The 27386-nt window shown below is 42.5% G+C and overlaps 1 protein-coding gene across 3 annotated transcripts in view; it reads right to left on the reverse strand.

Moving 5' to 3' along the window:
- Positions 1-27386, reverse strand: part of ZNF827 (zinc finger protein 827) — a 181100-nt gene that overhangs the window by 16504 nt on the left and 137210 nt on the right. For all 3 annotated transcript variants that reach the window (XM_081246985.1, XM_081246986.1, XM_081246987.1), the window contains exons 9-11: positions 5225-5362; positions 1770-1941; positions 507-673 (exon numbers count right to left, since the gene is read on the reverse strand). In XM_081246985.1, the coding sequence (XP_081103111.1) occupies positions 507-673; positions 1770-1941; positions 5225-5362 (477 nt within the window). The remainder of the gene's footprint in view (positions 1-506; positions 674-1769; positions 1942-5224; positions 5363-27386) is intronic.

Here is a 27386-nt window from a genome sequence, read left to right on the forward strand (position 1 = left end):
GAACAGCCGGGTCACAGAGAGTGGGCTCTAGCATGAAAGTGTTCTGGTCTGAGTATCTGGAGTCACTTCCTGGTTGTAGACCTTGGAGAGAATACCTGACCTCTGTTAAGCCTCGGTTTCTCACCTATATGGTATGCCCACGATGGTACTGACCCCAGAGGGTTGTTCTAAGACTTAAATGAGATGTGGGGCACAAAGGTGCAAGCCTGGGGCATCATAAAAGCTCCATGACTGTTACCTACAATGATGAGGACCAGGATGAGGGACAAGCAAACAGCCCTCGCCTCTCCACCGCACCTGAGCCGGTGAATCTGTCAGATTGGCGAGGCATAAGCCAGGCCAGGCAATGGCCTTGTGGATACAGAGGGATGTGGCTCTGCTACCCTGAGAAAGTCCCTCCTTCGGGAAGGAAGTGTCAGTGTCACGTGGTGATGACGACGCCCATGCCAGGTGGGGCGGCGGGGGGTGGAGGAGAGACGGGTGAGAGGGCAGACAGGGAGGGTCACCTGTGTGCTTGGTGCCGATGTGCGCCTTTATCTCCGTCTCCTCCATGGTGACGAAGTCGCAGGCCGTACAGCAGATGGAAAACATCCACTGCTCCTTGTCCACGTGGAGTGACATGTGGCTGACAAACTGGACGTTGAGCTCCGTCTCAAATCCGCACACGTGACAGCTGTACGGGATGAGAGAAGAGTGAGCTTCTAAATGGAGGCCACCCAGTCGCGTGCGGTACACTCCGAAATCTGGACCTTGACACGTGTTTTCCTCCCACCCAAAGGCTTTGCATTAGGAAATTCTTCCACTTTCTGGGACACCTCTGAAGTGGTCACTGTGCCAGACAGACTAAGTGCCAGCATAATGTAACAATCCCATTCATGCTATAACTATGCTAAATAATCATAAAGTTAATTAAAAGTTACAGATTCCAGATGCTGTACATTAACCTAACTGATTCCTTCGGGCAAAGAGATGCGGGGCAGCCTTGCCAAGATGTCAGCAGAGCTGGTGCGCTGATAAACTCGGGCAGGATTCGACAGCAAGCCTGAAAACTCGGGATTTTATAGCAAACAAACCAAATTTTTTTGTTTTTGTTTTTGCGGTACGCGGGCCTCTCACTGCTGTGGCCTCTCCCGTTGCAGAGCACAGGCTCCGGACGCGCAGGCCCAGCGGCCATGGCTCACGGGCCCAGCCTTTCCGCGGCATGTGGGATCTTCCCGGACCGGGGCACGAACCCATGTCCCCTGCATCGGCAGGCGGACTCCCAACCACTGCGCCACCAGGGAAGTCCCCAAACCAAATATTGATTCATGGTTGAATATGGAAGAGAAACCTACCATTCCAGGTACTAAAGGTTAGCACAGCCAGGGGAAAGTGTGCAATACTTCCAGGGCTATTCCCTCAGGGTTCTCAGATCCATTTCTCCTTAGGATAATTCCCAGGAAGCAGCGAGGTGCTCAGTGACAAAGGTGGGAGCTTCCCAGCTGCCCAGACCTCACAGCTCATCACCTCTGAGCCCTGCCACTCCCTGGACTCCGCTCCACAAAGCCTCCTCTAAGACCTCCACCCTTTTAATGAACTCTCCCAGGGCCACCCAAGCCAGGAAGGAGTCAGTGCAACACAGGGTTCAATCCAAGCAAAGCCAATATTAAAAGGAAGCTCAGCCCTGTGACTGAGAAAAGACACTTTGTCATGTGTGCCCTAGCAGATGGGCAGGGAGTGTTCGAGAAAGTCTGGGCAGCCTGGACCAGCAGGTTCCACCGGTGGCTCACCTGTAATAATAAGGGTGCTTCTTCCCATCACTGCCTTCAGAGGTGACGGCGCTGACGATGTCCTCGGTGTCCGTACTCACCAGCTTCACCGAATGGACGGTCAGGTGCTGGTTCAGGTTTGCCCGGCACTTAGCAGCATAGGGGCACAAGTGGCATTTGTATTTTCTTTCCTCTGTGGGAGGAGGGACAGGAAAAAACCCAAACCACTCTCAGAGATGAAATCCCAACACCTTGCAAGAGACCACTTAAGGGTATCACGGATAGGAGGGGACAAAGGGAACACTTTGGAACTTTAAATACCTAAAAAGTCTTCATATGGCAAGTCGCTTCTGCTTTCAGACTTTCAAAGATGAAAGAAAGTTCCGCGGCAACTGGACCATCTGCTTTTTCCTGGATACCTACAGGCCCCTCTTCCTGATAACGTGAGCTCCATGCAGGCTACAAGAATATTGCGTGTGTGTGTGTGTGTGTGTGTGTGTGTGTGTGTCCAAGCCCCGACATGTGTCAGTCCAGGGTGGGTGCTGAGCTGAGGAAGGGGATGTGGATCAGCCTTCCCAGGACTGGTGTGTAAGAGAAGCCCCATCTTTTTTCCTAAGCTCCAGGCCTGAGTTAGCCAAGAAGTAAACACTAATGAAATTAAAGGGACTCAGATGAAATAACTTAATTGGAAATGTTCATGCTACATAAATAAAATAAAAAAACTTTAGTTGATTTCTTAATAGAAACCCTTTCATAAAACTGACGATGTTTCCGGGCTGTTTCCAGAGTGGCATTCAGAATTCATTTGACTAATTAAGGAAATTAAAGGAGCAGGCTTTGCTTTTAGGTACAGATCAAGGTAACAGAGGGTAGCAGAGGAAAGAAAGAACAACTTCCTTTCCTGTCCTTCTGTGAATTTGTAATAGTGGGCTCACCTTAAAGAAAATACCTGTCGTATCTACTTCATGGGAAACTGTGGAAAACAATTTGTCTGCAACAAAATGTAAGGCATCATTATTATTATAGGTGGTCCCCAGCATCTGAGGTGCTGGTGGCCCAGGCTTCGTGGGGCTGGGAAGGAGCCCTACAGTACGGATAGAAGAGAGTCTTTTCTTTAGAATTTGTGCATTTGTATTAATAAGTGAGGTTGTTAAGTTTTGGTATTAAGGTTATGATTTCTTCATAAAGTGAATTGTTGAGCTTTCTATCTTTTTCTATCATTTGGAAAAGTTTAATAATATCAGAATTTCCTAGTCTCAACAAGTTAAAAAGAACCCAGCTGGGAAAGTTTCTGGACCTGATGCTTTTATTAATAGTATCTCCATCATCTTTACAAATTCCCCTTTGGCGACTGATTTACTTAAGTACCATCACCTCCCCCCGACCCAGCTTGGGTCAATTTGGAAATTTTGCTTAAATTATCTATGTCTTCTAAAGTTTTCAGTTTTTTTTTTTTTTTTTTTTGCCATAGAGTTGCCCTTGTTCTCCAATAATTCTTTAACAGCATCTGTATTAAGAATAAGGCTTCCCAACCTAAATGTCCCTCAACAGGTGAATGGATAAAGAAGATGTGATACATATATACAATGGAATACTACTCAGCCATAAAAAAGAATGAAATCTTGCCATTTGCAGCCACATGGGTGGACCTGGTGGGCATTATGCTTAGCGAAATAAGTCAGACAGAGAAAGACAAATACTGTATGATATCACTTATATGTGGACTCTAAAAAATACAACAAACTAGTGAATATATCAGAAAAGAAGCAGGCTCGCAGATATAGAGAACAAACTGTGGTTACCAGTGTGGGCAGGGAGGGGCAATACGGGGAGGGGGAGGGGGAGGTGCAAGCTGCTGGGTATAAGATGGGCTCAGGGATATATTGTACAGCACAGGAAATACAGCCAATATTTGGTAATAACTGTAAATGGAAAGTAATCTTTAAACATTGTATAAGAAAAGAATTAGGCTTCCTTTTTTTTTAATTAATTAATTTATTTATTTATGGCTGTGTTGACTCTTCGTTTCTGTGCGAGGGCTTTCTCTAGTTGCGGCAAGTGGGGGCCACTCCTCATCGCGGTGCGCAGGCCTCCGACTATCGCGGCCTTTCTTGTTGCGGAGCACAGGCTCCAGACGCGCAGGCTCAGTAATTGTGGCTCACGGGGCTAGTTGCTCCACAGCATGTGGGATCTTCCCAGACCAGGGCTCGAACCCGTGTCCCCTGCATTGGCAGGCAGATTCTCAACCACTGCGCCACCAGGGAAGCCCTAGGCTTCCTTTTTCATTGCTAATTTTGAATATATCTGCCTCCTTTTCCTTTCTTAATCAGACTTAAAGGGATTTATCTATTTTATGGTCTTCTTCCTAGATTTTGTTCTTCTACTAATTCTTTAAGATGAATGCCAAGTTCCTTTATTTTTGTTTTTCTTCCCTTCTAATTAAAACGTTTAAGTCTATAAATGTCCCGTGGACCAGAGCTCTAGCTATTCGTTCTAGGTTAAGGATGAATGTTCCCCTTTCATTCCTCCTAGATGTCTGGAATTTGTGATCCTTTCCTTTGATCCAATTAGGTAGGACATTTTATGGATCCTTGGTTATTTTAAATTTCATTTAAGTATGCTCAAAGAATGTGGCTTATAGAACCTCTACTTTTTTTAACATGTGAAAGTTTTCTTTGTGGTTAAGTATATGACTAAATTTTGTCTTTAGTGGTTTAATAGTTAAGATTAAAAATATTTAAACTATATATATATAAAAGAGAAATTACTCTTGCCATACTAATACTATCTTGCCTTTTTAACTTTTGTGTGAGATACAAAACTTTTATTTTCTTTACCATTTTGTTTTGTGTTTCCTGTAAATCAGACACATTTGAATTTTTAACAAGGCTGATCTACAGTGTAAAAATTGAAATAGTGCATTTTTTATTTTCCATCTTGCTTTTTGTTTGCTATTGATTTTACCTCACTTCTTATTGTCCTTGCTTATTATTGCTGCACTGATTAAGTTACTATTTATTCGGGTTTCCGCCTCCCAACACTCAGAATCAACCATATTTCTCCATTATTATATGTAAATAAAGACAGAGACTGTTTCTCCACCAAGGTGTTCTCTTCCCCTGTGCTTCCACCTACCGCAATGAGATGAATCCAATAAGATGGGGTGCAGCCCCATGCCCTGCACCCTCAAGGTGACAATAGTAAACTCCTTAGGGTTGAGCAATGTTACCTGAACACACCTAAAAATGTCTATCTTTTCTCATCAATCCTCCTCGAACTCAATGGATCCTTTCAATACAAATAAAAAACCCTTTCCAGAGCCTTATTTGAACATGACAGGTAAAATGGCTTGAAAAGGTCCGGCTAAAAACATTTCTACCACTTCCTGGTTTAATTCTCTTAGAGACACAGCTTCCTGATCATGGAGAAGCTGGCGGTCCAGCGGGGGAAGGCCTGGCAGGGAGACCCTGACTCACCTGTGTGCAGAGACAGATGTCGGGACAATGTCTGCTGTCGGCCAAATACTTTCCCACACACGTCACAGGGAAAAAGCTGGTCGTTGAATTTCCAAGAGGGCAACCCATTTCCTGCCTCGAGGACTATCTTTTCTGTTTCTGGGCCAAAAGAACAAAGCAGCATGAGGACTAAACAAGGCAACGTGAACACATTTCAGTTCAGTCAACATTCAGGACTTAAGCAAAGACTTCCTCCTAAAGAATGTGGCTGGTAAACTGCAAGTATCGCTAAGTCCAAGTAACCTCTGGTCTTCACGCTCAGCTCCTGTCTCTAAGAAGGCCTTTCTTGAAAGCTGTGGTGGCACATGGATTCCAATTTTAGTCAAGTCTCCCATGGTTTCTCTCCTTCCTCACTAAAGGTTAGTGGACCTAACCCTCCAGCAGGTTGACAGCTTGGTTTAGCACTGTGCTCAGTATACAGTTGGCACTCCATAAATAGGTGCTGAATGAGTGAATGGCTGAGTTGCATGTTAAAATTCCATAAATGCAGACTCTCGCCACCAGACAGTAAATCAAGAGGGCCAAAGCTCAGATTCTGATGTAAAAATAGATGGTTCCAACTCTTGAAAGGAAATACACTTTCACTGCCCTTTATGAAAACAGGCTTTGCCCTATATTCTGGGTTGTGCAGAATCCTTAATGAGGAACTTAATGTTACACAGACTCAGGGGTGACAACTGCATACTGCTGGCTATGGTCTGAATGTGTGTATCCCCCTGAATTCATATATCGAGACCCTAGTGCTCAAGGCTGTGGTTTTTAGAGGTCGGGTCTCTGTGAGGTAATTAGGTCATGAGGGTGGATCCTCATGAGTGGAATTAGTGCCCTTAAAAAAGAGGCCTCATAGGGCTCCCTAGCCCCTTTGCCACGTGAGGACACAGCAAGATGTAGGCGGTTTGTGTCCTGGAAGAGGGTCCTCACCTGACCATGCTGGCACTCTGATCTAGGGCTTCCAGCCTCTAGAACTGTGGGCAATACATTTTTGTTGTTTATAAGCTACCCAGTCTGTGGTATTTGGTTACAGCCGCCTGAACGGACTCAGACACTACTCCACATAAAACTCCCTAATGCAAGAGTACACAACCAGAATTTCCCCCAAAGTCTTATCATATTAGGGAAAATGACGAGAACCACAAGGTCTCCTGTACCTAATTCACAGCCATGAATGACCTCAGTGGGCGTTAATACCTTCTCCTGTCATCTTAAAAAGTTTTTATTTTCTTGTCATCATTCACTGAGTTACCTTTAATTTTCTCATCCATATTTCTTCTCACTGAACTGTAATGGATTCTACAAACATTCCTTCTACAGTAAGATGAGAGAGATGACAGAGTAGCAAAAAGAGGGAAGGGGACACTTCCACGAGGACACTTGTCTGGGCCACTAATAGGGCTTTTGGCCTCAAATCCGAAGAGCAAGACAAATAATTTACTGAGTCCATATCTTGTCCTTTACCTCAGTAAATTCTTGTGAATGTTCCTACAGCACAGTAGTGCTTTATCGAACTGGATACCACATGGAAAGAATTTTTCATAGAAACCAAGCAGATGAAAACATTCAGACCACTGGGCAGAGACGGCATCAGAACAAAGAACTTGATTTCACACAATTTGGTTAAAACTGCTTCCCATATACAAATACAGGCTTCCACCTGGATCTGGGTGAGTCAACTGGATCAATTTTCATTTGAATGCAGACTTGCCACATAGTGTGATCTCAGGAAAGAAGTAAATACGAATGTATGTTTGGAACAGGGCGGGGGGATTGATGGTGAAATTGCAACAATGTTTGCAGTGAGGCACCTGCCAGCAATCCTAACACTGATAAGGCACATGTATTGATTTACCTGTGTTTGTTAAACGTAGCTTTTTGGGCCTCAGAGAGAAGAGCTAGTCTTCTTATTAGAGTAGGAATGTGTGACTACAAACCTCTTCAGGGGAAGGGGCGGAATTTTGGGGGAAGGAAGGTGAAAAGGGAGGTACAGGGCTCTGAGATGTGTGGACAGGAACCACTCTCAGACGACCGCCCTTGAGTCCAAGCCATGGGCATTTCCACCGCATGGCGCAAGAGGGTATTTTAGCAGCTCCTTTGAAGTGTGTAATCAAAACAGTGCTTCAAAGGTGGATGATAGTAATAATTATAAGGAGAGATCAAGAGGGTACAGGGTCTTCCAATACATTCACAACAAGAATGAACTAATTGGGTCACAGACTGAACAAGTAGATGCAATTAAAAAGAAAGACATCTCTTAATAATATTAGTCACACGCCTGAGACATTGAATCATCATGAAAAGTCCAATTCCCTCCATTGGCCTAGAAAATGGTTAGAACTATGAAGGCTGTGCTGCGGGCAAGCAGAAGGCCCACCTGCAGCCACGGAAGCAGGAGAGGCACCACGGGGGCGGCCAGGCTTGGTCAGCCACACCCCTGGGGCCTGGACCCCAAGCCTCATCCCGCTTGCTGTCTGCATTTGCTACGGCCGCCCGTTGTCATTTCACACGCAGGAGCAAGGCAACCCGGCCATAGGAGCCTCATCCCAGAACACGACCTTGAAATCACAGCGGGGTGAGGCTGGAGGTGGAGGTGCAGGGGCGAGAGGGGAATTATTACTTTGCCTAAACAAGTACTAAAGTAAAAGGCCTGCTCTTCTTTTCCCGGAGCTGAAATGGAGCTCAGCAGATGCTACGTTCTCCCACATTTCCTGGAGATGGTGTCAGCCACATGCCATGGGAGAAAAACACAGAATTTTTTGATTCTTCCTGTCTCTGTGTATGTACCACCAAAAGCTGTCCATCTGGTTCCAGAGTGATATCTGAATGTGATGTACACCCAGCAAGGCCAGGCTTTAGAACGACCACAGCCTGCCTTCTGGAAGCTGGACTGGCCCCATCACCGTGGAGAGCTGCCAGCTGGGACACCGGCTCTTCAGGAAGCATTCTGGAAGACAGCAGCGCACTCTGTCTGCAGCTCTTGAGGATCGAAAGTTGCCAAAAATATTGAAAACTATTTAAATTGTGAACCTATTGATAAATGTTTATAAAAACGGATGCGTAGGTCTGTACTAATCTCTACGCGTTAGCAATACAGACTAACCCTACATTAAGCAAATGACTGCGCGAACAGTGGCGAGTGTCCCCAGGGTGCGCATCTTAAAGCTCAATTCATAGTCACAGGTACTGTGCGCCATCTCCTTCTCGGAGGAACCGAATGAATTGGCCTGGTTACCTCTGCGGTCACATGCTACAGGTTTAACAAAAAGATATCACGATTTGATTTGTGTGTGTGTGGACACTGTGAAAGCTAAAATTGCCATATTTTAATGTAAAGTTTTCCCGTTCTTTGATTTTTGATAAACTTGGGAAACCAAAAAGTAAAAACAACAACAAAAAACCACAAAGACCTCAAAGATCTTTCTGGAATTCCCCTGCCGTAACTGAGTCATCATCACTCACCAGGACTGTTGCAAAAGCCTCCTAAAGAGCTTCATGGGTACCATTCCAACAGCCCCTCTCTCCATTCCAACAGCCCCTCCTCACGGGTTCCAGAATGATCTTTCCGAGGTCCAGATCAGGTTATGTCTCGTCCTGTGTTCCAATGGCTTCCCCAGGCCAAACTCCTGTGCATGGATCCTGAGGTCCCTCATACTCTCCTCCTACTGTCTCCCCCCTTCAGCTCCCCACTTCACCTCCCACCATCCAAGGGCTCCGCGGAGTGAGCGACTTGCCTTTTCGGGAACAAGCTAGTGCCTTTGGAGACATCAGTGCTTTTGAACCAACTATGCCCCCCCGCCAGCAGCTACTCCCCGCCTTGGCACCTCTTTCTGCGCACAAGCTCCAGCTCATTTTCAAGCGCTATCTCAGACTGCATCTGCTCGGTAAAGCCTTCCCCAGTTCCCCAGGTAATGAGTCATTTCCCCTTCTCTGTCCCAAAGCACTTTTATGAATACTCTATCGCACCACTTTACCTGTTATATTATTTATTTACATATCTTCTATATTATATGTTTTTTTTTTTTTTTTTTTTTTTTTTTTTGCGGTACACAGGCCTCTCACTGTTGTGGCCTCTCCCGTTGCGGAGCACAGGCACCGGATGCGCAGGCTCAGCGGCCATGTCTCACGGGCCCAGCCACTCCGCGGCATGTGGGATCTTCCCGGACCGGGGCACGAACCTGTGTCTCCTGCATTGGCAGGCGGACTCTCAACCACTGCGCCACCAGGGAAGCCCTATATGCATCTTTTTAATACAGAGTACCCAGCAAGTCCAACATGCGGCGGTGCTCAGTAACGATGTTCACTGGCCTCCTCTCCCTGTTCGAAGGTGAGTCATAGAAGGAGGGGGTTCTGCAGGATTTATTTGTGCATCCTCGGCATGGGCACAGTGCCTGATACATAGCAGGTGGGTAGTAGATAGTTGTTGAAGAAATGAATGACTGAATGAAAGGATCCAAGTGAGGCAGGGAATGAACATTATTCTTATTTTATAGTGGGAAAGACTGAGCCCTGGAAATACCATTAGTTAAGGCTAGTGGCCAATTCAGGGTGAAAAATAAGGCTACTTGTCTTTTGAATGGTGTCTTAACTCAACCCAAGAGCCGAGATTTAATGATGTTATTAGTGGAAATGTTTGCAGTCCTGAGCCATATCCCAGAGGTCCTCTGTCCTTACTTTTTCCCAATAACAAGCCACAGGATTATTCTCTTCAAGACAAATTCTGTGGCAGATGCTGTTTTTTCGTTAACCCAATAGTTATTCTCAACTTTCCTTCTCCCCTGTCTATTCCCACTGTACCGGCAGCTGGGGTGGTCATGTGCTAAAATTCTGGCCAATGAGAAGGCTTTTGCTTTCCTGACAAAGAGAAAGGTAGGCTTGGTGTTGGCCCTCTTCTCTCTTTTTCTTGCCTTGATCACAGAGGAAATGCCTGGGATTATGGAAGCCATTTTGTGCATATGAGACCTGAGGATGAAAACCAACCTGCCAAGGATGGAGGAAGGGAAAGATGGGAAAAGTCTGGGTCCTTGATGGCATCTTCCAGTAGCTGAAAAAATGGCACGAACTACCACTCTGGACTTACTTCTTATGTGAGGAAAATAACCCCCTGTTTGTTTCAGCCACTGTTAGTTGGGTTTTCTCTAACTTATGACGTTCTTAATTGAAACCCCTCCTATGGTTACTCTTGGTCTTGGGACTTTGGAAGTTAGGTCTGGCCTTTGACAAGCTTTATTCCAAAACACCTGCACCCTGTGAAGAACTCTCCATGTTCACTGTCAACAGCAATAAGTTTACAGACATCTGAGCTCATTTCCATCTTAATTGTCTTCTTTTCTTCTGCTCAAAAAACTTAAAAAGTTTCTTTTAAATTATTAAGGAATATGCTTTTTAAAAACTTCTTATTGAAGCATAACACATCACAGAAAAATTCACATAACACTAACTCCTTTTCAATCAGTCCAAAGTCACGAAAAATTCTGGAATATAGGTATTATTTTTTAAAATTCGCTCTTCTTCATCTTTATTCCCATATCCTTTAATATTTGTTTCATTATCTTAAAAAGATGCAAATGATTTTCTTCATTTCTTTTATAGCAAAATACTTATTTAATGATTATATATTTTTTATACAGTGTCTCAGAGGATTCTGTCTCCTACAAAGCATTTTATTTCCCTTTATCCTCTTATACACTGATTCCTGAGATAACCATAAATTGTTCCCATAAGTTCCTGGCTACTTGGTACTATTTCATTAGATGTTTTTCTCTCTACTTTTCCACTCACGGTCTTTGCTTTGAATGCCATTTGGGTCTTTGCCTCTTCCTTAAATAAATTTTGTTTTAAATGAAGTAAATAGGCGTGCAGGAGCAAGCACTTTTTTTTTTTTTTTTTTTGCTGGTACGAGGACCTCTCACTGTTGTGGTCCCTCCCATTGCAGAGCACAGGCTCCGGACGCGCAGGCTCAGCGGCCATGGCTTACGGGCCCAGCTGCTCCGCGGCATGTGGGATCTTCCTGGACCAGGGCACGAACCCACGTCCCCTGCATTGGCAGGCGGACTCTCAACCACTGCGCCACCAGGGAAGCCCCAGGAGCAAGCACTTTTATCGCCTACAGTACAGTCGGGAATATGGGAACAGGGCATTTGGAAAGTCACCTCATCTTAGTGGTCCCAATGCAAGGCTCTTAGCTCCTCCCCTTTTTGGTGAACTGAGGCCCCTCATTCATAACGGTGAGGCCCAATAGCCAAGAGACAGGATGCCAAACTCCTCTTGTGACCTAGTCATCCAAGGGGAAAGGTCTCATTTCATGCACAGATCCTGGGAAGATGAAGCCTATCCATCAAGTATTCCTCCAAGAACTTCCATGAAAGAAACCCATCTGGTACTTTGCGGAGGGAGCTCCATCAAACTCTACATGACAGAACATTGGATCCAGTAGAGGACTCAACTTCTTTTGAATCCAACTCCTTCATTTCCATAAGGATGAAACCCAGGTATAAAATTCCAGGACCTCTTCCACCTCAGTGCACCCCACAACTTGTACAGGGTTGAATAACAGAATCAAGGTTTCCAGAGTCACTAAGGCTCCCTCCTGCCCCAAACCTGAGTTCAGGGAGGAACCTGAAGGATCGTCTTGTTCAATGTTCTCTTCCTACATATAAGGAAACCGAGACCCAGAGGACTGAATTGATTGCCCAGGTAACCTGGCTAGTGACGCTGGGAGAGGAGAGAGCAGACCATGGGTCTCACTGAAGCTCCTCCAAGCCATATGGGATCACTGCCAAAGGTGACCACAAACAAGGAAGGGACTTTTCTTTCTCCTCTTGTGTTTTGGCCCTGAGTTTAATTTCTTGGTTACAAGTGGACATGTGTAGATTTAGCAACAATTCACAGACACTAGGATTTCTTTCCGTCTCTCTTCTTGAAGGTGTCAGCCTAGAGTATTTCCAGCCACAGAGAAATTAGAAACTGTAATATGTCATGAAGTAGAATAAAGAAGGAACAAGAGGAAGATCAAATGGGAAAATCCTAAAAGCCAAGCTCCTCTGAGGTAAACTAGTTATTACTATAGAAAGTTCCCTTGGGCCTTTCATTGACATTTGGGGAACATTTTTGTTAAACAAACAAACAAAATGAGGGGCAAAGGAAAGGACTTTAATTTGCTTCTTCCAGTTTTAACATCTTTTAGCTCCCTGACTGGTGTATCATCTGGCTTTGTCGCTGTGTTTTGCTGTGTGAGAAGATCCCTGTATCTCCTGCCAAAATAATCCTCTCAAAGAATCATCTCTCAACCTGACTTTGGCAAGAGAAATGTGGAGAGAGAAGGCTTTATTTGGTTAAAGCCATAAGCAAAAGATTGGCCAAAATGTGACCTCAACACATAAATAACTGTCCAGATTGACTAAATCTGCATCAGCTGCTCAATGAGGAAGAGGGTCTGGGGCCACATGGGTTTTCCATTATGACAGATGGTATTTTGAGTCTTTCTTTCTTTCATCATCAAGCCTGGAGAGTTTCGAGGCATATCGCAAATGAACTTCTGAAACCCTCGGCATTTAGAGTCAGTACTCTTCTATAGGGTTAAAACCTATCCAATCATTTCCAGGCAGGGAATGTGATTTTTCTGGTTAGTCCTTTCCCTGCTGGCTCTATCCTTTGGTTTCAGGGGCTTAAGACAAGCTGCCGCCCTCTGAGGGCTGCTTGTGAGTTAAGGAGTCAGCTGTGGTTTAAGACTCTTTGGGGGTTAATATCTTTGCTCTAGTGTTTGCGGTTCTATATCCTTTACAAACTCCTTTTCTTTTTAAGGGTCACTTCAACTTAGGGTAATATGGCAGGTCCTAACACAACTATTAGGTTCCCTATGACCACCTCTCTGCAGGTCTTAGCACAACCAAATTCCCCTTTAAAGACCATTCCAAACACTCTGCCAAAATATAGGATTTTCTGCTGGTTAAGATGTCAGATCAAGGAACAGCTAAGATAGCAGAATTTAGTAAGAGTCAATCTGTGCTCAATTAAAAAGAGTGGGTAGAGATTTTTAGGCATAAGAGTTCACAGCCTTGATCTTTTTTGGCCTCATTTCAAACTTTAATGCTTAACAAACTTAAGCATGAAAGTCCATGCATAGGTCCAAGAAGTATTTCTCCAAAAATTTTCATGACATAAATCCATCTGGTGGAATTTGGGAGGGAACTCTATTAAACTCTACTGGACAGAACACTGGATCCAGGAGAGGACTCATCTTTCTTTAACCCTAACTGCTTCCTTTCCATGAAGATGAAACCAAGGTATAAAATTCGAGGACCTCTCTCACCGCAATGCACCCCACAACTTAAAACTTACACAGGGTTGAGTAACAGAATCAAGGTCTCCAGAGTAACTACAGCTCCATCCTGCCCCAAACCTCACTTCAGGGAGGAACCTTAACAATTATCTTGTTCAATGTTCTCTTCTTATTCAGTACATATAAGGAAACCAAGGTCCAGAGAATGGAAGTAACTGCCCCACAGTCTCACTCAAGCTCCTCTCAACCGTAAGACTTACGCCAATGTCTGCAACCAACATGGGTTTGTGGAATTGGTTATTAGTAAACATCCTGGGATCAACTTCGAAAAGTCTTATGGCATTTTTTGCATAATTCCGGGCAAGAGTTAGCCTCAACGAGTCCTTACTAATGGACTTTTAATTTGGTAAAGAACCATAAGTGTTTTCTACACCTGTTTTTTTTCATTTAAAATCAATAGAAGTAAACAGAACCTGGATTCCTCTGGTAATGGAAAATGGCTAGGACTTGGTACCCCTAATTCCAGTGAGGCTGATCACATGAGCATCTTAGGGAACTTCTCTAAGCATCCAAACAGAGAGAGTCACTGGCAGAATTTAGCCAATACATGTCTGTCATCTTTGTATAACTTCAACTTAACAAGAAATCCATTGGGAATTTGGATGTTGCTTCTATATTTTCCCTCTACGTGTATTTCCAAGATCAGTGGACCTTCCATAAACGCTTACCGAATAAATGAGACAGTCACATCACCAAGATCATGATTGGTGAACTAAACGGCAACCAAATTTTACATTGCAACAGGGAAGCAAACTGACAATATTGATTCAGGAGTGGCATCTACGGGGCTTTGGTTATTATCTTGCCACTTACATAGACCAGTAACCACTTCTCTTCTGAATGATGATGGTAAGATTTAAAGTCTTAGCAAATGCCCTCAGAATGTCCCAATGTTGAGAACATTTATAAATCTTTGTTAGAAGACCATTAGGCCTGGGAGCTGTGTCATTCTTATGTCTTTGTGGCAGACACTGCTGACTACTTACTCAATATCCAACAGAGTGACAAATTTTTTCTTTAGGGTAGCACTGTGCCTTGTTAAAAATCATGCACTTCCCTTCCCAACTTCCACTGCTGTTAGGGCCTTGCCCTGAAACATAGTTCTGGCCAATGAGATTCACCCAATTTGGGCAGCATATCTCCATTATGCAAAACAATATCAGAGTTTCTTAAAAGTATATTAAGGATTTAAGTTTAATTAGGTTCCATTTGTTTATTTTTGTTTTAATTTTCATTATTCTAGGAGGTGGGTCAAAAAAGATGTTGCTGTGATTTATGTCAAAGAGTGCTCAGCCTATGTTTTCCTCTAAGAGTTTTATAGTGTCTGGTCTTACATTTAGGTCTTTAATCCATTTTGAATTTATTTTTGTGTATGGTGTTAGGGAGTGTTCTAATTTCATTCTTTTACATGTAGCTGTCCAGTTTTCCCCAGCACCACTCATTGAAGAGGCTGTCTTTGCGCCATTGTATATTCTGACCTCCTTTGTCATACATTAGGTGACCATAGGTGTGTTGGTTTATCTCTGGGCTTTCTATCCTGTTCCACTGATCTATATTTATGTTTTTGTGCCAGTACCATACTGTCTGGATTACTGTAGCTTTGTAGTATAGTCTGAAGTCAGGGAGGCCTGATTCCTCCAGCTCCTTTTTTTTTTTTTTTTTTTTTCCTCAAGATTGCTTTTGCTATTTGAGGTCTTTTGTGTTTCCATACAAACTGTAAAATTTTTTGTTCTAGTTCTGTGAAAAATGCCACTGGTAATTTGATATAGATTGCACTGAATCTGTAGATTGCTTTGGGTAGTATAGTCATTTTCACAATATTGATTCTTCCAATCCAAGTACATAATATATCTCTCCACCTGTTTGTGTCATCTTTGATTTCTTTCATCAGTATCTTATAATCTTCTGCATACAGGTCTTTTGCCTCCTTAGGTAGGTTTATTCCTAGGTATTTTATTCTTTTTGATGTAATGGTAAATGAGATTGTTTCCTTAATTTCTCTTTCTGATCTTTCATTGTTAGTGTATAGGAATGCAAGAGATTTCTGTGTATTAATTTTGTATCCTGCAACTTTACCAAATTCATCAATTAGCTCTAGTAGTTTTCTGGTGGCATCTTTAGGATATTCTATGTATAGCATCATGTCATCTGCAAACAGTGACAGTTTTACTTCTTCTTTGCCAATTTGGATTCCATTTAGACAACCTTCAGAATGGGAGAAAATATTTGCAAACGAAGCAACTGACAAAGGATTAATCTCCAAAATATACAAGCAGCTCATACAGCTCAATATCAAAAAAACAAACAAACCAATCAAAAAATGGGCAGAAGACCTAAATAGACATTTCTCCAAAGAAGACATATAGATGGACAACAAACACATGAAAGAATGCTCAACATAATTAATCATTAGAGAAATGCAAATCAAAACTACAATGAGGTACCACCTCACACTGGTCAGAATGGTCATCATCAAAAATTCTACAAACAATAAATGCTGGAGAAAGTGTGGAGAAAAGGGAACCCTCTTGCACTGTTGGTGGGAATGTAAATTGATACAGCCACTCTGGAAAACAGTATGGAGGTTCCTTAAAAAACTAAAAATAGAACTACCATATGACCCAGCAATCCCACTACTGGTCATATACCCTGAGAAAACCATAATTCAAAAAAACACATGCACCCCAATGTTCATTGCAGCACTATTTACAATAGCCAGGACATGGAAGCAACCTAATTGCCCATCAACAGACGAATGGATAAAGAAGATGTGGTACATATATACAATGGAATATTACTCAGCCATAAAAAGGAATGAAATTGGGTCATTTGTAGAGACATGGATGGACCTAGGGAGTGTCATACAGACTGAACTAAGTCAGAAAGAGAAAAGCAAGTATCGTATAAAAACGCATATATGTGGAATCTAGAAAAATGGTATAGATGATTTTATTTGCAAAGCAGAAATAGAAACAAAGACATAGAGAACAAATGTATGGATACCAAGGGGGAAAGGGCTGGGGAGGGAGGAATTGGGAGACTGGGATTGACACATATACATTATTGATACTATATATAAAATAGACAACTGATGGGAACACACTGTACAGCACAGGGAACTCTACCTAATGCACTGTGGTAACCTAAATGGGAGGGACATTCAGAAGGGAGGGGATATCTGTATATGTATGGCTGATTCATTTTGTTGTGCAGTGGAGGCTAACACAACATTGTAAAACAACCATACTCCAATAAAAATTAATTTTAAAAAGTATATTAAGGAGATAATGCATAATTAAAACCATAGGCTACAGGTACAGAGGATTTACCATTGTGCCAGGCACTCTATTATGCATGTACACATATTATATTGAAACGTATAACGGCACTATGGTTAGATACTATTGTTACCATTCCCATTTTACAAAAAAAGACGTATCAGGCTCAGGGAGGTTGAACAATGAATTCAAGGTCACGCAACTGGTAAGTGACAGTCTATCCCAAGCCCAAGTGTGACTCCAAAGCCCAAACCCTTAACCATTAGTTACATGACACTACTGTACAAGATCAAGGAAGAAAATCCAAGGGTTCTGATTTATCTCACCAAAGACAAATTTATCTGCTACAATCTCGATTTGTTCCAATTTAAATTTTCCTATATTCACCAGCCATGAAGAAGAAGCATCCTTGATTGCATAAATTTAAAGGAGGCTTTACCGGGGTAACCCAAATGCTTACCCCAGGACCTAGATGGAGAGAGAATGGTGGAATTCAGAGCCCGCCAACTCCCTTCTCTTGCCTTATTCCTCTCGGGTCTCCTCCTAGGTCTTTACTGCTGATGGGTTGCTGGATATCAAAAATCTGAGCACCAGTTATGTAAATTTTAATTAAATCCTTTCAGGTCAGCTTTCATTGGTCCTAGAATAAGCCCCTCTAATAACTGTTCTTTCAACTTTTCCCGGCGAAGTAAAAGAACAGGCATTCAAGTGTGGAGCTACCCCATGACTGTATTAGGTGATGGTGAATCTTTAAATCAAAAAAATTTTCTTCTACAAATTATTATAAAGTATGGGCACATATGAAAACACCTTGAGGGAAAACACTACCACTGCTTGGGCAAATGGGAGAATTCTCTCTTTTTGCCCTTGTAAATTGCTGAACTCAGTGCTCCATATTTATTTATTGAATAAAGGAGGGAATGAATAAACTAAAAGAAAATCACCATTGTTAAAAAATTTAAACTTTATAAAATATTCTAGACTGTGAAAATTTAGACCTTCTAAACTAACTTCTAAAATACTAAAAATGTTAATGTTCATTTACTTCTAATATTATATGATGGGCTATGCACCACACCTATACAGTATTTTTAAAGTATTTAATATGTTTCTTTTTAAATTCAAGTCACAGTCATTTCCAAATATTATTCAAGTAAGCCCCTAGGGATTCTGTAGTTCCCGTCACTGAATTGGAATCCACTGGTATTCTCAATTATTCTAGTTCTCTTTTATTATGGACAAGCCTTGATCATATCATCCATTCCTTTAAAGATTTCTAAATTTCCTTAAAGCCCTTATCAGCTCCCAGACACTGCAGTATTCTTGAGTCACTACATCCAGTTTCAAAATTTCAGTCTTCTCTCTCTGCTTCCTAATCTATTGAATTCTGTGTTAACAGAAAATATAACTCTTCCAGTTTGCCTTTCTCTTGACCTTGGGTTTTAGCACATTATAAAATTTGCAATAGTTGATGGCAGATTTAACATTTGAAGGCAACACTCATCACAAATATTTTTCTCCTGGACCCAGAAATACTATCTATTTGATTAAGCAGAGCTGTATGTTTTTATATGATGAAGATTTCTGCCTGTTGGTTTCTTTAATTATTTTTCCCCAGGTAGGGCACACCAACATGGGTTTGGGACGTACCTTGTTAATATTTTCCTATGAAAGTATGTCTGAATGATTGGCAATGCTGACAATTTGTTAACAAGAATAATAAGTAACACAGCTGGCAAACATTTTATTTTTTAAATAAATAAAACAGGTCATCTCCACAATAATATTACTGTCAATTATTTGAATATCCATGTACTTTCTTTAATGGGGGAGAAACCTGTGGATTTAGATGTAGCTGAAAGAGGAATTATACATACAACCAGTTAAGATTTACTTAGCACTTATGTTGTTCCAGGCACCATGGCTAAGTCCTTTACTTATATCATTTAATCCTCAAAGCAACACATTAAGGTTGGTCTCATTGTTATCCTTATTGTACCGATGAGAAAAATCAATGCTCAAGACGCTTAAGGAATCAGCCTGTTCTCACACAGCTGGTAAGAGGTGGAGCTGAGATCTGAACCCAGGATCCCCAACCTGGAAGAATACGTACACTGGCTTTCCACATACTCCACGTAACACTTGGTGTGTCCATGGGATGCGTCACCCCTTTTTTGTGAAGGATCTTTAATCTCTGTGTCAAAGTAGAAAAAGGCTGATAGCGGATTTTGGACTGGGTCCTAAGGAGGCCAAAGTTGTGTGTTTAATTTTTCTCTTTCCTAGATGGCAAATGTCGCTGCATTTTATGGTTTCAGATGAAAGTACAACCTTATCAGCTGCCTTAAGCACACATGTCCCTGTTAAAGAACAGAGTGTAGCTACAGCATGCAAGGTTTAATGTAAGTTTAATCCTACTCCAAACACATATCCTATGGACAAGAAGCCTGAAGAATTGAACTTGAATATGAAAGTTAAGGCATTAATATTATCAATATAACTAAATGAAAACTCAAAACCACTTCTATTTAACCATTTAAGGTTAGAGCAAGAAGAGGATTTTCAGCTTACAAACCAAAAATGCAAATATCCAGTAGCCTAAGGATGTGTTAAGGAATAGAAAATACTCAGTGATACAACTCCAAAGTAGCTGAGCGAGGGGAGGAGAAATCTAAAAAAAAAAAGATGTTTTCCTTCCATTTCAATTTTCAAACTGAAAAGGAAATCAAATAAATTAAATACAAAAATATCAATGCAATATATTGGTTACAAATCAAAATAGAGAAAGATCAAATAATAAATTTGGAAGTGTGGAGGCACAACCTTAGTCCATAGTGGAAATGCAATATATTTTAACTATATGTCCTGTATTATTGTAGGTTGTATGTATGTATCTTTCTCATATATTGTGACTTGGTCATTTTTTTTTTATTCTTTAATTAATTTTTTTTTTATTTGGTAATGCCACATGACATGTGGGACCTTAGTTCCCCGACCAGGGCTCGAACTTGTGCCCCCTGCATTGGAAGCATGGAGTCTTAATCACTGAACCTCCGGGGAAGTCCCTGACTTGATCATCTTTAAAAGCATCTCTTCCTAGCTTCTCATTTTACATAGATCTTAAATATAATAGACAATCAATAAATATTGGTTGATTTGATTAAAATTTCACTAATTATAGGCAAAGGAGAGAAAAGCATTGATGCATGATATATGTAAATTAATGTAAACCACTTGCAAATAGATAAGTCTGAGAAGTCCTAGCCTGTCCCATGTTGTACCACTTCTTACCCCATAACAGAAAGTTACTACCTCAAACTATGATGATGGAGGTTCAACATTCTTTGGAGACTTCACCTCAGAAGAATCTTGGCCTCACCTTCTGTGAACCAGGGAGAACTGGGAGAAGGCTTCTATTACTGCTTCTAATTTATAGAGAACCTGAGGTGTGGGCCAGCTAATTGCCTGCCTAGAGTCATGCAGTAAAATCCAGATTGGGAGTGAACCAGTCTTGACTCAGTGCCCTCCTCACCTCCTCCCCCTGCCTCCCCACAGGCTGAAGTTCAGGTGCTTAATCACACTACCTACCAATGGCTTTGCATAACTAATCAGTCTTCAACCCGTACACTGTCCTGTAGAACACGTACTACAGTGGAGAACAGATGTCACCATGATAATCTCATTTTCTATTTCCCAGTTTGGGCATACGCACATTTGTAACCTTAACGTTGCATGAACAAAGATTCTTGCATTTAATCTTGATATGGGAACTCACAAATGCTCCTCCCATCGGAATGCCGCCATATTCAGATTTCAACAGTGTACGAGCATATGATTTGCCTCAAGGTCCTGTCGGTGTTGTCCGAGATGAAAAGGTGGTCACAGTCTAATCTCACCGGACATAATGTCAGGTGAAACTCCTAGAGATCTACATTTATCACTTAAAAAGCATACACATACCCCAAACCCATAAAGGCCAATGGGAAAGCTCTTTACCTGTCAAGACCCAATTCACAGAACTATTTCTACTGTTAAGGAAACCAGTAATATCTCCAGGAGAACAGCACTGAAAAACGTCAAATCCCAAATACTGGTCTGGTGGGTAACCATGGGTAAAAAGCGAGTTTCCAAAGGCTTTCAAATGGAACGGCACACCTCTTTCCTCTTCCAAAGTAAAGGTTTAGCCAAAATGGCAAACTCTGATACCTAGACTAAGCCTACTAACCATCCGTGAGTGTCAAATGATGTCAGAATCACTGCTTATGGGGAGTGACTGTGTCTGCTTCTCTCTCTGTGTTATTTATAGATAACATAACCATATTACTTAGGCACCAGGATAATCAAAAGTATGCCCTTTTAACCCAATCATTTTTGCCCTAATTGATGGAATGTGGAAGAGCTAAATCTGATTTTTTTTTTTTTTAAACTCAGTTTCCTCACTGGTCAAAGGATGACTTCCTTCTTTTTTTTTTTTAATTATTTATTTTTGCTGTGTTGGGTCTTCGTTTCTGTGCGTGGGCTTTCTCTAGCTGTGGCAAGCAGGGGCCACTCTTCATCACAGTGTGCAGGCCTCTCACTATCGCGGCCTCTCTTGTTGTGGAGCACAGGCTCCAGACGCGCAGGCTCAGTAGTTGTGGCTCATGGGCCTAGTTGCTCCACGGCATGTGGGATCCTCCCAGACCAGGGCTCGAACCGTGTCCCCTGCATTAGCAGGCAGATTCTCAACCACTGCGCCACCAGGGAAGCCCGCTAAATCTGATTTGACTAGGTTCATGTGTGGGGGGCAGTGGGAACGATTGAAAGAAGGGAAGTGGAAGCAACTGTCATTCTTCTGAAATTCTTTGCTCTATGTGCTCAGCTAGAGTAGGGTGTCTTACACCACTGACTCCTCAACTAAGGCTTCTAATTCCCCTTCAGTGTAATTTGGAGCCAGTCAGCTAACAAAGCATATAAAAAGATGTAAAAGAAAATTGGTTGTTGATTCTGGGCACCCACATATTTGGCCCACATGCTTAAATGATCATGTCTCTATGTGGAGATAAAAGGGCCTGCTGAATGCGGTAATAAGCTCCAGTGTGAACCACCCTTTGGGGCCTCAGTGTCTACCCTGTCAAAAGGGTCCTCTATATCCAATGTCCTCTTTATCTTGTTAAATCAAGAAGGATGTAACCATTTGATTCCACAGGGTAGAAACACTTGCCGTTTGCAACCATGCAGGGAGGAGACTCTTACTTCGTTTCCCTACTTCAATTATCAGCTTGAAAGGAGGCTCTTTATCCTTTCAAGTGGAGGGCGGTTCAAGAATAAATGTTCCAAAAATAAATATGGATACACGCAGATATACAGATACATTTTCACTTGTCTGTGCATACAGTATCTCTGGAGGGATGCCCATGGAACTGGTACCACTGGTTGAGTGGCGGAGAAGGGGGAAGGCGGGGGAGAACAGGGAGAGGGCAGGAGCAGGGAGTGGTGAAGTGGTGGTGGGGACAAGGGTGGGGGGACACCTTATTTCATCACTGGCAAATCGAATTTCTAACCAACTGTGAACATTTTTTTTTTTTTTTTTTCGGTACGCGGGCCTCTCACTGCTGTGGCCTCTCCTGTTGTGGAGCACAGGCTCCGGACGCGCAGGCTCAGCAGCCACGGCTCACGGGCCCAGCCGCTCCGCAGCACGTGGGATCCTCCCAGACCGGGGCACGATCCCGTGTCCCCTGCATCGGCAGGCGGACTCCCAACCACTGCGCCACCAGGGAAGCCCCAACTGTGAACATTTAATATCATTTCTCCGTTTACCCTCTTAACACCTGGGAAGGAAATACGGCGGCAGCACCAATAATAAAATTTGCTGCTGAGAGCTAACAAGGCATCAGGCGCTCTGTAAAGTACCTGAAGTAAATTATATCATTGGCTCCTCCCAACAGCCTCTGTGGTAGGTTCTGTCCCCTTTTCACAGATACTGTACCAAACCATGCATACTGGGGGTGTCCTCCCAAGTCAGAGCAAGGTCAAAAGGCAGGAACCGTGTAATGTTTTATCAAGAATTTTGGTCTCTTAGGGGCAGTGGCCCTGAGTCACACAATTCTGGGGCCACATTTGCAACAATTATTAATCAATGGAATCCTTATATAATATCTCAAAACAAAACCCAAAGGTCTTAAGAGTCTCCCGCAAACAAACCATATCTGGCTCAAGCCACGGTGGGCTGGATATGATCTCTGTACTGGATAACAGAGACCCTATAGAACAAAGTACAGATCTTGCTCTTAAAGGTAAACTCTTTGCCTTTAGGTAAAATTATTGTGGAAAGCTTCACATTTGACCTTTACAGACACTCCGTCTGCTGCTTTGATATAATAATAGCCAGAGGATTAACTTTTTATCAAGTTACAACTGTTCACCTGGTGACTCACACGAGTCTTATGCTTCGTTCAAGTTGGCCAAGGAGAGGTTTGTGAAGTCCTTGAACTTTAAGAGATTCACAGCGGCTACCCCTGCCCCAAAATGCTGCATCACAGGAAAAGTTCTTTGTCCCCTTTTTCTCTGGAGCTTGTTCACCAGTAAGGCTATTAGCCCTTATTCTCACATGTTCCTTCTATGCCTTTCTGTTTCCTGTATTCATTTATTCTAAAAAGAAAGAGAAAAAGAGTGGAATCCTTCTGTTTGGAGGAAGCCACACTCTAGAGCTTGCTTCCTTAAGTCCTGAATAATTTTTTAAAGCATTATACTGTAATATGCTGAGTTTTAAGAGACCAAAACTTCTATGGCAGAAATGGAAATGATGTATTCTGGAAATCATCGTCGTATTTTTTTTTTTTTTTTTTTAGGGTTGGACATCATTAGCTGTTGTATATTCACACTGTTAAACCCACATGCCCTCTGAGTGCTTAAAGTTTTAGCCTGCCTAGTAAATATTTTGATGCAGGTCAGTCTAAATAACTTCCATTTCAGACTTCCCTGGTGGCACAGTCGTTAAGAATCCACCTGCCAATGCAGGGGACACGGGTTTGAGCCCTGGTCCGGGAAGATCCCACATGCCGCGGAGCAACTAAGCCCGTGGGCCACAGCTACTGAGCCTGTGCTCTAGAGCCCACGAGCCACAACTACTGAGCCCAAGCACCTAGAGCCCGTGCTCTGCAACAAGAGAAGCCACCATAATGAGAAGCCCGCACACCGCAACGAAGAGTAGCCCCCGCTCACCGCAACTAGAGAAAGTCCGTGTGCAGCAACAAAGACCCAACTCAGCCAAAAAACAAACAAACAAAAAAACTGAAAAACCTTAAAAAATAAATAACTTCCATTTCCATGGGATTGGGTGAAATTGTTTTCTTTACCATTTTCTGTTGATAAAATAATAAGAATTGCTATAATGAGTCACCATCTTTCTTCCTCACTGAATTTAAGAGTAAATGGATGTAGAATCATCCATTAAATTTTATGTTGTAAGGACCAAAGGGACTTTGAGAAGAAAATCAAGACAAATGTTTGTGTACTGGAGTATGGCTGCCCCCATTAAGTTTATATTCACATCAGAGTATGTTACAGCCTATAGAAAATACACGCTGCATTCCATAAACAATATACATGATTTGCATTTCTATTACTTCATATAGAGGTAAAATACTAATCTGCTTTCAAAATTTATACTAGTAAAAAGTAGGAAATGACCTAACAAAGAACATGTGTGTTTTAGGGGGGCCAAACTATATTATCACCTGCAGAGGATTTTCTCTAATACACACACAGATATGTATGTACCTTCATCAGCTTTAAAAATGTTCTAACCTTAATTTTAGTGATCTGCTCAGAATTCAGGGACCGGTATCAGCTATACGATGTTGAAATATGAAATACGGTAGAAAGCATGATAATTACTGCCATTTGTAGATCTTCTGAGTTGAAATGTTTTTGCTGTGAGTTCTTAAATTCCTTTACTGAAGAGAAAAGAGTTACCTCGAGTTTAATGAAATTGATTGGATCAAAGCAGAAATCTCTGACATCTGCAGAGAAATCAACAGGTAGTTGAAAAAGCAGCCAGAACATTAGTTGTCTACTCTGAATTTCTTGCTTGTCTACCGATGTGACTCTGATCTAAAGGGCTGGCAGCCCACTAGTTCATGAGTTGGCTCAAGCCCACATCAATCCTGGTTGAGCTTTATTTTCATTCCAAATCAAATACCACGTTTTGATAACTTTATTGGGGGTGGGAGCTACGACTGAAAATTAGGTCAAAGCAACAAATCTGTATTAGGATTTTAAAACCAAATGAAATTGACAAACATGTATGTGTTTACTAAGTTCAGGTTCAAATCAGCAGATAGGAAATCAGCTAGTTGGGCAATGGGATCCACCACAATGATAAAAATGTGTAGAACTCTTAGTAGGTCACTCTGATGGGCACTGGTCTGAGTGCCTTATGTGTATGACTTCACTAAACCTCACCCCAAGCCTAGGAGTTAGGTATTAGTACCATCAGCAGTTTACAGAGGAGGAAATCCAGGCACAAAGAGTGGAAGGAAGCTTGCTAAAATCAACTCAGCTGGCAAGTGGCGGAGCTAAGATTTGAACCGTGGCAGTTCAGCTCCTGAGCTAGTACTGCCCTACATGTGATTGAGGATTAATGTAACAGAGTGAAATAACAAACCATTGTAGACATCGTCACAGTCTATGCCCTCTACCCTGACCAAAGGCCAACTGGAATCATTAAGCAGTCTTTGGGTTCCTTGACCTTGAATTAACCAAAGACAAGATATCTGAAGCAGAGGCTGCTAGCTGTCTTCCCACATGCATGCTTTCCTTCTTCCTTTAATAAAGGAACCCCTGAGGTCTTGCTGGGCACGTGTCTGCCCAACAAAAAACTTTGTCAGTCTCCCTAACAGCTACATGTAGCCATGTGACTAAGTTCTAGACAATGAGATGAACAGAAGTGATGTGCACAACCTCTAGGTCATGCCCTTAAAAGGAGGGCCATGCCCTTGACTTTCTTCTTGCCTTCCTGCTGTTTAGGATGTGGGCATGATGGTGGGAGATGGAGCAGCCATCCTAGGTGGTGAAATGGAAGCTATATACCCAGGTTGGCAGAACAAGACAGAAGGAACCTGGCCACCCTGGGGCCACCATAGCAGCCCCAGATTGCTCACACTCTGGATGACATAGCAGAGAGAAATGAACTTCTACCTTATTTAAGCCACTGTTACTTTGGCCTTTTTTACAGCCATCAAAACTTCATCCTAACTGATACATGTAATTGTTTTTATCATTTAAAGTAGGCTCAGGTACTTCGCAGGGAATAGGACTCCCATTCCATAATGCATATCCTCCATTTCCTGAGATTTTAAGAATTCACGAGCAAGGTTCTGTTCACGTTTGATGCTTGTTTTTCAGGCCACTGTTATAGTGAAAGAGTGTCACCGTTGCCTAGTTGTCTATTATGAAACAAGTGCAAGTGTTAATAGAGCTATTAAACAACAAAACCCTAGCTTAGAAACGTGAAAAACTTCCAGAAGTCTGTGTTTATACACAGTTGAAGCAATACCACTTAATGTGTATATCTGGTTTATGACTTTTAGTTTTCAACATGCCCTTTAGGTCCACCTGCCAACATCTAAGGTGGGGTTTCTCAACCTCAGCACTATTGACATCTGGCCCAGATAATACTTGGTTGCTGGGCCTGTTCTGTGCATTGCAGGATACTTGGTAGCATCCCTGGCTTCTAGCTAATAGGTGCCAGTAGTACCTGCCCCCTGGTCATGGTAATTAAAAATATCACCAGACACTGCTAAATGTCTCCTGGGGGGACAAATCAACCCCAGTTGGGAACCATAGATCTCATCCAGCCTAGGTTGCAGATTTTGAGAAAGCAGACTAGGACTTTAAATTCTAGCTGGGACACAGACAGGTAGGTCCTTAATATACCTTCAATGATAGTGGTACCCTGGTGATACCAGGTGCAAGAAGCATGAGCTGATTCTTAAGTTTTTTTTTTTTGCGGTACGCGGGCCTCTCACTGTTGTGGCCTCTCCCATTGCGGAGCACAGGCTCCGGACACGCAGGCTCAGCGGCCATGGCTCACGGGCCCAGCCACTCCGCGGCATGTGGGATCCTCCCGGACCGGGGCACGAACCCGCATCCCCTGCATCGGCAGGCGGACCCTCAACCACTGAGCCACTAGGGAAGCCCGATTCTTAAGTTTTGAACTAAGAAGCTCACTCAGCTTTTGATAAGAAAATTCACAAGGCAGTAAAAAAAAGTCATAGGCATAATTCCGATCACATTTAACTATTAGTCCAACTTCATCCAAGGTTAAGATGGAAATAATTGCCTGTGTGAAGTAAAAAAAAAAATCCTCCATGTCTGAATGGGATTCTTTTGCAGAAACTTTAATGACAGAAGAAAATTTGACCCTTTCAGAATGGAGAACATTGCCCTATTAAACTTCCAATTCCTTTAGCCTTTCTATGTTGCTGGCACCATATTTTTCAGATATTTGGACACTGTATATGTGTAATAAGTGAGA

The sequence above is a fragment of the Mesoplodon bidens genome, assembly GCF_964165515.1.
Source record: "Mesoplodon bidens genome assembly, chromosome: 1".
In the NCBI taxonomy this organism is placed as follows: domain Eukaryota; kingdom Metazoa; phylum Chordata; class Mammalia; order Artiodactyla; family Ziphiidae; genus Mesoplodon; species Mesoplodon bidens.